Here is a 12,144-nt window from a genome sequence, read left to right as displayed (position 1 = left end):
TATGATAATGATGAAAAAATTAGAGCAGAAATTAGTATTATTAAAAGCCTATTAAGTGTAGCTTCAGATGGAAGTCCATTAGTCAGAGCAGAGGTTGTTGCTGTATGTAGTTTATCATCAAAAATTGCCTTTTCATTTGTTGACTTGTTTAGTTCTAAGAAGTCGTTTGCACCAGGTTACTAGGCATTATATTGGCAGCTTGTTGATACTCTTGAGGCTGCTCAAACAAACCTGCTCCTCCCGGGGCAATATTGTAATGTGTTAACTGAGTTAATGAAGTTTGATTTCTTTTCCATCCTGGCAGCTCTAGGGAGATTTTCCTTTGGTCACAACAATCATCTCAAGTCAATTGTTGTAGCATATTGGAAGCATACTAGGTCTCCTTTGAGTTCCTTGCCTTCTTTGGCTCATATAAGAAGTCCAAGTAGTGCTGTTCCATCTCAGATTGGTCCAATATCTTCCTCAATCTACTATTTATAATTGGAGTTGTGGGCACTTTTCAAAGCCTCTTCTCACAGTGGCAGATGATAGTCAAGAAATATTAGCTAAAAGAGAGGAAAGAGAAAAGTTTGCCTTGGAGCACATAGCAAAATGCCAGCATTCTTGTGGGTTATTATTTTATTGTTTGATGTTCTATAATTTAATCTTTTTCTTGAATATATAGTGATTTATCTGGGGTTGTAATGTTTTTGTTTTGTTGTTTTCTATGTTGTTGGTCAGCTGTAAGCAAGCCTAATACTCAAATTGCTCGGTGGGATACAAGATTTGAGACGGGTACAAAGACATTCTTGCTGCAACCATTCTCGCCTATTGTAATTACTGCAGATGAGAATGACCGAATCGGGTATGCTGATCTAGCACATTTCATTTAAAAAAAATAATGATTGGAAGATTAAATTCAAGTTTAATGATATTTTCCTTTGAGGATTAAAAGATTTAATTCATTTTTAATGTATTAATTTAATGTATTTTATGACAAAAGATGGTCATGTTTTCTGTAACTTATAGAAGCTGTGTTCTTGTGTGCAGCTATAATGATTGCATTAATTTTGTTACTTACTTATTATTTTAAACTTAAAATCTATAGAAAAGGTAGTGAGTTGATAGTTTATGAAGGACATTCCCTTGTGTTATTTTTTTTTTTTTGCAGTTCATCTAATTTTGTATATATATCTAAATATAAATAATACTTCCTTTAGCTGAGGTATGGGTTTTGAATATAAATACCACATAAAATTTTCTTTGTTGGCAGCCGATCCTTGAGATTTTTCTTTTGTAATAAAATCTTTTCAGTTTTAAAAACAGTAGCAATCAAGTCCTTACTATTAATTTTTTAAACAAAAATCGTAGTTTATAAGGTCAAAATTGGTATTTCCCTGTATTAATTACACCCTCAAAAAAATTCTAGCTATTAGTGTATAGGAAAATAAAAAGAAAATTCATTTAAAAACTATGATTTTTTTATAAAAAAAAATCACAATAAGGCCTTAAATTGCTACACTTTATTAAACTCAAGAATTTTATTGCAATTTTCTTTTTAGGGTATTAGATTGTCAAACAACAAAAACTTGGTGTGTATTTATGCTAATAACTTTTTTTTTTTTTTTAAAAACAAATTTAAGAGAATTTTTTATGCACAATTTATTTAGATGAAGGTTAACTATTGCAATAACATTTGGTGTTGGGTGGATTTGGTATCAAGCCTATTCTTATATTTTATTCTCAAGTACATCGAGTCAATGGGTTGCTTGATACATATTTTCTAGACATTACCTGTAAGAAAAGTTGGAGCTGCTTCTTATTTCAATCAATATCACACCGAACCTGAACTCTTATTTTTTATTATATATATGAGCTATTTTTGCAGCTCCTAGAACTGTGCTAGTTGGGATGAGGTTTACCAAGTTTTTTGTTGTTGATATTGATCTTTTGTTGGTATTCACTTAGCTTTGGGTGGGAGTGGTTTTTTGTTTCTTTATTCAAAAGTAATTTGATAGATTTCCAATTGTCCAAATGAGCTCTAAAATTTATAACAGGTTGCTTTCTATTTTTAATGTGCTGCTCTTTATATTTTGAGTTACATTTGTGGTTTCTTTGGTATGTCTTTATTTTTGTCTTTTGTGGTTGTGTGACTTTTCGCCGATTGGATGGTATGTCAGGATTACTAGATTTGTTAAATGGGAGTTCTTAGTTTTATATTTTTATATATTTTGTGTTAGTATGTACTTGAAATTGTTTCACTTGTTTATTTGTCTTCTCCGTGTTCTCTTTGTAGTTTGCCTCTCAAGTTCATGGCAGTCAATTCGCTGCTGGTTTTATTGATGGTTCTGTCAGACTCTATGATGTGCGAACACCTGAATCGTAAGCCACCCATTAATCCTTAAATGTGATTGTTGTGACTGGAAGGAGCTTTTGTCCTTAACTCATCTACCATTTATAATAGGCTGGTCTGCGCAGTACGGCCACACACTCAGAGGGTAGAAAGAGTTGTGGGGATTGGCTTTCAACCAGGACTGGATCCAGCTAAGGTAAATAGAGAATATTATGATAATAGTTTTCGGTTTCCAAATTGGTCATTACTCATGGTTAAAAGTAACACATTGCTTTCGATGATTTTACTGTCCAAATTGTCAGTGCTTCTCAGGCTGGTGACATTCAATTTCTTGATATCAGAAGTAAAAGGGATGCTTATCTCACCATTGAAGCTCACAGCGGCTCTCTTACAGCTTTAGCTATTCATCGACATGCTCCCATAATCGCAAGTGGTTCACCCAAGCAACTCATCAGATGGATTATCTTGCAAATTGGTTATGAGTAGACTGATGAACGATAAGCCAGGGGAGTCGGTAGCACACCAACTCGCAAACTCAAACAGTAGCAAAATATGAGCAGAGACGAATAAAGGTCAATAGCAGTGAGTTACTGTTGCATTGAAATTGCATAGGACTGTTTGAGTGCCTGGCCTCTCCTACTTTAAGAGAAATTACTCTAATTCTTGCTGATCCTTTTCTCAACTAACTCATCATTTTTTATTGCAATTTCTCCACTCCCTGGACACATGGCCATTTTTCTTGAAGTAATTTGTGATGCTAGATAATAACAATAAAATATTTCTTTGTTTATTTTGCAGATGTGACAAGCGAAATAGAAAATGATACTTAATTTTGAAGGCTTTGTGTTGGGCAGTTGTAGAATATTTTGTGCTGAAAGTAGTAACTTTTCAATATGTTGAATATTTAAGACTACTAGAATACTTAAATAACATTTTGTTGTTGATGACAGTGTTGAATGTTTTAAACTAATTTGTGGATTGTTAATACAATGTTGAATGTTTTTACTTTTTGTTATTTGAAAATCAAGTTCATTTGATGATGCTAGTATATATTAGAAAGCTAATTTTAATTATATAAATTAAAAATAAAAATATAATAGAATAAATTAGTGTTATATAAATGAATATATAATGAGAATTTAAACTTATCTAAATATTAAAATAATATGAAAAATGTGTTATAATATCTATTACAATAACACTTTTTATAAGTAAAGAATTTTGTTATGCAAACTTCATTATATAACACAAAAAATGTGTTATACTAAAGTGTAGTATAACATAAATTTATAAGTATTGAAATGTGTTATATAATCGACTATAAATAATATAATTAAACACTTATCTATTTATTAAAATAACACAGAAAGTGTGTTATCGTTGACAGTATAATAACACATTTGTAAACAATGATAAAGTGTTATGTAAAGTACCCTGACCTACCATAACATAGTCGGTCTTAACACGTCAAAAAGTGTTATGGTATGTTTTGATAACACATTTTTGGTCTTATTAAAAGCATTTTTTCTTGTAGTGTAATGCCCCGCAAGGAAAATCTACAAAAAAAAAAAACAATATGTCATAAATCATAAAACATAAGACTATATCATAAAACATATGACTATAAAAAAAACTTATATCATATAGGATTACAATATTAATGGCCATCAACTCATTAACGTGGTATGTGATAAAATCATCTAGGCCCCAGTCTACTAATCGAGGTAGGTTAGATCACAACTATAGTTTATGATAACCCATCTAGGTCCTCTGTCTACTAATCGAGGTAGGGTAAATCATAACTCTAAACCACGGAGATGATAAAAATTCTTGGGGCTTGCTATCTAAGCAAGTCATATGCCCAAGTGACTACAAAACATATATCATATCACATATCATATCATAGCATAAAACATATCATAACATAAACATATAAACACATATAATCTAACCTATTTTCCTTACCAAAAATTGGGATATGGAGACAAGAACGGGATTGGAACACTCCTAAAACCAACAGTAAAAACCATGAGTTTTCTAAAGAAATGGAGATGAAAAAGAGAACTAAACTATCAAGATAGAAACTTCGCGAAAAACCTTAAATTTCAAAGAACTTTTAAATACCTAACCAAGAATCATAACAAAGAGTTAGGATCTGAATGAAAACAAAAGAAAACTAAAGAACCATGAAGAACTGAACATAAGGATAAGAATACCTTAGATGAACTATGACTTTGATCTACACCTCGATAATAGTCTATCTTACTTCCCAAGTGTTTAGAAAAGCTTAGATTGGAAAAGCTTTTAACCCAAAACCCAAGTGTTTCTCTCTAGAGTAATCTTAGCAGCTTGAAGGCTCTGAAAAATGCTTGAATGATGAGTGAAGTGGCTGAGTACTTGGTCCTATTTATAGAGTTCAAGGAGTGATACTAACCCCTTTTAAAATGAATTTAAAATGAAAAAGATTTGAATTTTCGTTCCACAAATGCCCAAAACTCTGTCAAAATCATTCAAGAGCAAGTCCAAGTGGTTAAGGCTGTTTTTAAATTTAAATCCTCAAGTTTCAAAAATGCCTCTCAGAGGCGATATATTGCCTACCCTGGGCGATATATCGCCTGGACCTATACCCCGAGCCTTCGTGCTTTTGTTCATGCGAAGTCGACGTGTTTTCTGTATCTCCTGTAGGCGATATATCGGGCCCTATAGCTGCTATATATCGGCATACGTTGATATATCAAACACGTATTTGCACTCTTTTAGCATATTTTGAATTGATTAAACAACTTTGACTGAGTAAAGAATATGATCCTAATAGCTGCTGGAAGGTTCTAGAGCTTCTAGATCTTTCTTTCAATTAAACTATTCATAAAAAAAAATACTTAAATCCATAATAAACATGCTTGTGACAAGTGTCACGTTCTTATTGATTCTATCTAAACCTTAGGCTATAATAAACAATATTTCTAGGACCAACAATATTAATCAAACCTTATGTTATAATTAATATTTCTAAACTATAGGTTAAACTTATAAAATCTATAACTGTTGCTATGAGTTTCCAACCAAGTTCCGACTTGAACCAAAATCCACGGAAACTAACATAGTGTTAGAGAATATATGTTATTGCTCAATGGAAATATGGAAAAACCATAATACAACTCTATGCAAACATACAATAGACAATATAATATTGATTAAAGAAATATTACAACTCAATTGCTCAAAATACAAGTAAATAGAAAGATGTAGAAGAAGAAGATTACAAACTCAAAACAATAATAATACAAGTAAATAAGATCAACAAGATCAAAAGAATGAAAATAAAACCAATAAAAAGAGCAAACTCTCACACAACCAAAGTGTAGAGTAGTGGGGATCACCAACTTGAACAAGGTTCAAATCATTTGTCTAAAAGCTTATTTCCCCCTATTCTCTAAGCACTAAGGGGGTGTTTAGTATGTGGTAAAGTAAAGGTGGGAATGAGAATCTAAATCCCTTCCTATGTTTGGTTCAAATTTTAAGGGGGTAAAATTAATAATTTGTGTGGACCCCACATGTATTTTAAGGGTAAAGTGAACCCTTTTGTACACAAGAGTTTAATATTACCTCCATCCTAAGTCCCTCTACACTTTCTCAGGCAACTCAACTACTCAAAACAAACACTTCCTAAGGGATCTCTATAGGAAATAACTCTCTGGAATTATCAAGCCTCTATGGTGTATTTTCCAGCCAAGTGCTTTGTGGATGGAAAATGTTGTGTCTTACAAGTGAGCGTTATGCTCCTATTTATAGAGTTTGAGATACTCTTTGAATTTCAAATTCCACCAACCCCATGGCTGTTTCCAATGTTTAATTGGATGTTTATGCTTTATAAATGGAGATTTTGGAGTTATTTGGGATGTTAGAGCCATTCAATTTGGAAAAAACTAAAAAACCAAGTTGAATGTCAGCCTCACTGGCCGCGGCCAGGATTATCAGTGGCCGCGGCCAGGGAAAGTTAGTGGCTGCGGCCACAGGCCATTTTCAGCACAAAAAATTCATTTTTCCAAAACATTCCAAAACGTTCCAATTCCTCCTTTCCCACATGATTTTGTAACTTCCAAACACCTAATGAGAGTTGAAAACATGTCTCCAACAACCATATTTCATCATGGCTTTGTGAAATCCAATCTCAAATGTGTAACGTACAATCTACACATTATTGGGTAATATTTGGAAGTTACAAATTTGTAACTGAATTTGTAACACCAAATATGTTACATATTTGGATATTCACATACATCTAAATATGATTTGGACATTCACATACATCTAAATATGATAACTCTCTATTATATGTTACAATATGTGACACTCTTTGTCACATTTATTTAATCTAAAACATTATACTATAAAATAATATAATATTACATTATATTATAAATAATATAACACATACTACAAGCTACTACTAGCTACTACTATTACTACTACTACTACTACTACTACTACTACTACTACTACTACTACTACTACTACTACTACTACTACTACTACTACTACTACTACTACTACTACTATTATCTAGCTAAGTAAAATTCCGAGACGCTACATCTTCTTAGCCTCTCCCCCTCCAAGGGTAAACTTTTTTAATGTACTTCTTGACCCACGTATGGATCATACTATAATCAGATACCACCCAAATATTTCTACATAAATAATATATACATTTACGTATAGTTATTTTCATGTTATTTTTTAGTTGTTTAAGTTTATGTATAGTTGTTATGTTGTTATGTTGATGCCTAATTGATTTCTAATTGAGTAAATTTTTAGTTTTTCTTGACACATTTTAAAATGTAGTGATAAGTTTTTCAATGTTTTTTTTTTTTAGTTTATTTTGGATATATATTTAGTTGTTTTGAGATATATTTTAAGTTTATTTTTGACACTTTTAAAAATACAGGACAAAATTGTTTTGAGATTGCTTTTTTGTTGTTTTTTAGTTTATTTTTGTTGTTTCTTAGTTTATTTTTGTTGTTTCTAATTCCATTTTCCACACTGTATTGTTGTAATGTTATTGTCATGATGCATTTAAGTTGTTTTTTTGATATTGTACTGCAGTGTATTGCTTTTTTAAAATGTAAGAATGAATTTTTTGATGTTGTTTTAATGTTGTTGTTGTTTTTATTGTAGATGCAATGAGTTGTACTGTGTTGTTATAAAGTTGTTGTCATGTTGCTTTTTTGTTGTTTTTTTAATGTTATGTTTTATGAGTTGATGTTTAGTGTAAATCGTATTTTTTTAATATTGAAACATTAAAATCATATTTTTAAAAATTTGAGTTAGTAAAAATGTAAAAAAATATAAGGGAATGTAAAAATGTAAAAAAATCATAAAAAATAAATATTTATGAAAGGATCCCAATTGTTGATTAGTAGTATTGACATTTTCTATGAAAAGATACACAAATTTTTTAATGCTCCAAGAAAATATATTTTATAAAAGCCACTTATATATGTAAACCATAAAAAGAAAATAAATAAAACATGTAGGTAGTATATTTGAAAAAAAGCTTTTATAAAAATGAAATGGGGAAAAAATATTAACATTAACAGTATATGAGATAATTTCCCTTATAATATGATTACGTGTCCAAAATACGCTAGGGTTTCATTCTTTCTTTCTTTTTCCTTTGGGGGCTGAGTTAGGGCATAAGCTTACTTATATATATACCCGAAGTTTCTCTGTTCTTGAGACAAACAAAGCAGCCGTGGCCGCGTCTCTTCTTCTTCATTTTATTTCTGTCTGTGTACATAGTTGTCGAATTCGATGTCGTTTACAGAGTAAACTCTGTGGCAATGCCTCTCCTTTCGGCTGCAAGGGCTTGAGATCTGTTGATCGATTTCTTGCAAGCTTTGTTCTATTGGCAAATATTGATTATTCAAAGAGTTGGGGTTTTCTTTGCTGCCCAGGTTAACATTTTTTCTTGATTCTCTGGTCCCCCAGTTTCTTTGGTACACTCTATTCACTATCTTTAACAATACTATTTTGCTTTTTCTAAATGTTGATATGGGTTTAATTTTGTTTCGGGTTAGGGTTTTTTTCTTTTTTTTTTTAAGAGAGGAAAGATCCCAATGAGGAAGCACTCCCCTAAAATTGATAGGAAGTGCCGTATGACACTTAAACAGCAGAGCGTTCACAATCGTAGCCATTGCTCTCTCCCAATTTCACCACTCGCAAAGCCCTTTTGGCTCCTTTCCTCTGTGGAAACGATGTCGTTTTCCGGTGTCTCTGTTGATTGGTTGGGATAGAGTTTTTGATTACGGTGCTCGCTCTGTGTGTGTGATTTTAAACGGGTCTCTGAGGGTTTCGCAATTTATACAATCAACTTTGCTGCATTTGATTTTGTACGGATCGATGCCACGTCTACGGTAGCTCTGTAAGAGCTCTGACCGGCGATGCTATGATTGGTCCAAGAGCAATCCTCTGTTTCGCATCTAGATAGGAATCTGTGGGCTTTGTTTTTGATTGGTCTATGGAGCCGTTTTGTGCGATTACATTTTCTTACACTAAAATTATTTTGAGATTAAATTTACAAGCCAATGAGGATTAGTTTACAAGTTGGAATTACCGACTGAATTTTTTGATGTGAATTTACTGGCTTTCTGAGGCTTTTTTATTTTTATATACAAATTTGAATAGAAAAAATGTTTTTGTTTAGAGATATTTGCTGGAAGAAGGTTCGATGATGATGGGGTATCATAATCTCGTTAATCTGATTTAACATGAGGATAATTAATCTCATCCATTCATTTATATCTGAGTTCCTTCTCTTTTGACAAAATCTCTTTTTGCAAACAATGGTACATAATGCAACATCTTGTTATTAGCCAAAAACCTACTAGTCAGAGCTCTACAAGAATATATTGAATTCTTATTTGTAGTTATCTCTTACCAACTCCAAAACCTATTTTCAAAATCACAAAACTTGCAACTAAATGAAAAAACTTAATTAATTATAAAATTCACAAAAATAAAAGTATGCGGAAGACTTTAATTATAAAATCTATAAAGTTTCATAACTGGTCCTAACACAGCCAAACGAGTATTACATACTACTAGTGGTGCACACCGTGGGTTTAGAATTTTTGGGTTCGAATTTGGTTCCCAAAGGCATACTCTGAAATAGAGCTAGCTTAGCATGAAATTGGCATGAGTTCGGAAGGCACGAGCACGTCACGAAAAAATATGAGCTTGGGCCAGGCATGACACGAATTGAAAATTAACACGACACAATATAATATGGGCTTGAGCACAATATGATCAGTCCTCACGACAAGTCTGAAGGCACGAACCAAATAGTCTAAAATTACGACACGATAAAATATTTGATATTTTGACATTAATAATGATAATAAATTTTTATTTATCAATTATCTATAAATTAAGATGATAATGGAAATCTTATTTTTCTCAATGTCTATATTTTTATAATTATATTAATCTATTTTAAAATTTGTGAGTTAAATATTTTAGCATTTATTTGTATGTATTCAAATTTTAATAATTATTTTTTATATGATTTTGTTTAAAATATTGTTAAAAAGTATATAAAAATATCTAAAATTATAATTTAAACAAAAAAATGTATTTAGATTGGTGATAAGAGAAGGTGGAGGGTTCAATTCTCCATCTTCACATTTTTTTGGTAATAATAAAGTGAGTCCAAATTTGGGTCTAAATATAGAAAATGGGTCAACTTGTATAAGAAAAGTTGGCCGGCCCGATGCGGCACAACATAGACTGGGCCTATGGGTCGTGCTGGGTCTACCCTTTCAAAAATGGGTTGGGCTGGCCCGGCACGAATTAAATACGGGCCTGGCCCGGCCTAGCCCGAATTATTTGGAGGCACAAAAATGTGGGCCGGGCCGGGCCGGGCCGGGCCAGCCCACATTTATAGCTCTACTCTGATGTCTGATGCATAATTTAATAAACAAGCTTGGGTCGTATTTGGGCCTTTTATGGTCTTTTGAAAAACTAATAAATTAACTTAAAAAAATCACATTTACATATATTTTTTATTGTACCTCGTTTTCTTACAATTTTTCATTAGGGAGTTGATGCAATAAGAATTTAATAGTGTGTGAGAGTAAATAATTGTGCATGTTTTTAATTTTATAGTAAAATAGCTTATCTATGTTTTTAAAGTTATTTTACTGATGAATTTTTATTTCTAATCATGGCAAACGAAACCTCATCTACAAGCTTTAGTGCTCTTATAATCTTGCCCTTGTCACTTACTCTATATCTTCATACAAGTCCACAATCAACAAACTTGACTTTATTTATGAATTATCATATGTTCCTCAAGAAAACAAGATTACTAATAACAACTTTCATTAACCCATATCAGATGTTCCCAAAATTTATTACTCATTTTACTTGCTCCATTAAAGTTCTCATCAAACCTTTCTACAAAACCCCAAAAGAATATATCAAAGCTTCTAAATTTAGTGAATGTAAGGTCCAATTCGTTACTTTACAAATCCCTCGTGAATTTATTCTCTAGTGGATTGCACAAGGATTCACCCATATTCATTTTAGTGCCATACACTTAGCTATTTCCCTACATGGCAGAAAGAGCTTTTCGATTGGCTGTCGAATGGGTTTGCTAAACACCCGAATGAGAAAATACCAGCATGCAAGCACTGCAACCATAAAAGACTACATTAGGTGCAAGAAAATTAATAACCACAATGTTCCCTAACTTTAATATGTCTCTCAAAGACAATCGCTTGACTGATGCTTTCAAAGTTGAAGTCCAATTGGCTGGAATTGGCCAAAATCTTACTTCCATTGGAACTACTCTTCACTACCAGGTGGCATACAAACTCCAAGATCACACTCTGAATCTTTCTTTGCCAACAACTGAAGAAGTATTATTGGTCTCGGTAGACTCTACCCAAGTTCCAACATGCACTCATATTCCAAGACAAATCTCTACAGATGATCTTATGAAGATTTTGCCCAGTTCACGGATAACAAACTATGAGATGCTCCACCAACCTCAAAATGATGTTCAGACTCTTACTGAACCATCTTATCACAAAAAAGAAGATGACTCTGTCGAAATAGTCTTTGACAGAACTCAAACAAAGACTCCTAATTGCTTTACTACCCAGTACATGACGACTTTTGTCACACTAACTGATGTTGAAATCCAATCCTTTAATTCTCAAGGCAACCCTATTTATGCTTTTGAATCTTTGGATGGACATAAGTATTGGGAAGTTTGCGACTGCAAAAGCTGCCTAAAAATAGAAGAAGACCTCCCAAAGTGGCGTCTTAGCTCAGATTAACAGCTTAAGCAACACCTAGATAAAGGAGAAAAATGAATAGGGTTGGGCCAACCCTCTAAAAAGTTTGACTGTATTGTCAAATATTCTGCTCCAAAAGACTTACCTGACTATACTCCAAAACCAATTAGATGAGACATTGAGCTTCCTCCACCAAACTCCCAGGAGCCTCCACTTCCAGCTCCTCAACAGAACATTTTGCCATGGTACAAAAAAGCAGCAAAATGGATGCAACATCATGGAGAAACCTTTCATACTCAAAATCAGTTCCAACAAATTCCACAAGTATATATGATGACTACTACTAATTATGAGTCAGATTTTCCTCCTCTAAAAAAATTTGATAGGCAAGACGACCAAGGTACGGTTTCTCACCAACCAAAGGTTCAAAACCCCACAACTAGGAACGCGAATGGGTCTCTCAAAAAAGTATCTCCAGCCGAAGAAGTTCTCAACTGGCAATCAGAAAATATG

General features: G+C 32.6%; 1 protein-coding gene and 4 non-coding genes across 5 annotated transcripts; all 5 read left to right on the top strand.

Annotated features, from left to right (window-relative positions):
- The first annotated feature begins 8,442 nt into the window (after positions 1 to 8,442).
- Positions 8,443 to 8,683, top strand: LOC133833315 (small nucleolar RNA Z112). Its single transcript, XR_009892703.1, has one exon. It is a non-coding gene; the product is annotated as a small nucleolar RNA Z112 (small nucleolar RNA).
- Positions 8,684 to 8,725: 42 nt separating this feature from the next.
- Positions 8,726 to 8,876, top strand: LOC133833325 (small nucleolar RNA snoR2/U65). Its single transcript, XR_009892713.1, has one exon. It is a non-coding gene; the product is annotated as a small nucleolar RNA snoR2/U65 (small nucleolar RNA).
- Positions 8,877 to 8,910: 34 nt separating this feature from the next.
- LOC133833322 (small nucleolar RNA snoR77Y) lies at positions 8,911 to 8,991 on the top strand. Its single transcript, XR_009892710.1, has one exon. It is a non-coding gene; the product is annotated as a small nucleolar RNA snoR77Y (small nucleolar RNA).
- A 64-nt stretch (positions 8,992 to 9,055) lies between these two features.
- Positions 9,056 to 9,139, top strand: LOC133833324 (small nucleolar RNA U30). Its single transcript, XR_009892712.1, has one exon. It is a non-coding gene; the product is annotated as a small nucleolar RNA U30 (small nucleolar RNA).
- A 1,949-nt stretch (positions 9,140 to 11,088) lies between these two features.
- LOC133832023 (uncharacterized) lies at positions 11,089 to 11,673 on the top strand. The gene has a single exon (XM_062262417.1). It carries the CDS (start codon positions 11,089 to 11,091, stop codon positions 11,671 to 11,673), a length of 585 nt encoding a protein of 194 aa, XP_062118401.1.
- The last annotated feature ends 471 nt before the right edge of the window (positions 11,674 to 12,144 follow it).

This window comes from Humulus lupulus, chromosome 4 (genome assembly GCF_963169125.1).
Source record: "Humulus lupulus chromosome 4, drHumLupu1.1, whole genome shotgun sequence".
In the NCBI taxonomy this organism is placed as follows: Eukaryota; Viridiplantae; Streptophyta; class Magnoliopsida; order Rosales; family Cannabaceae; genus Humulus; species Humulus lupulus.
The sequence above is the reverse complement of the archived record's forward strand: the minus strand, read 5'-3'. Positions and strand labels throughout refer to the sequence as shown.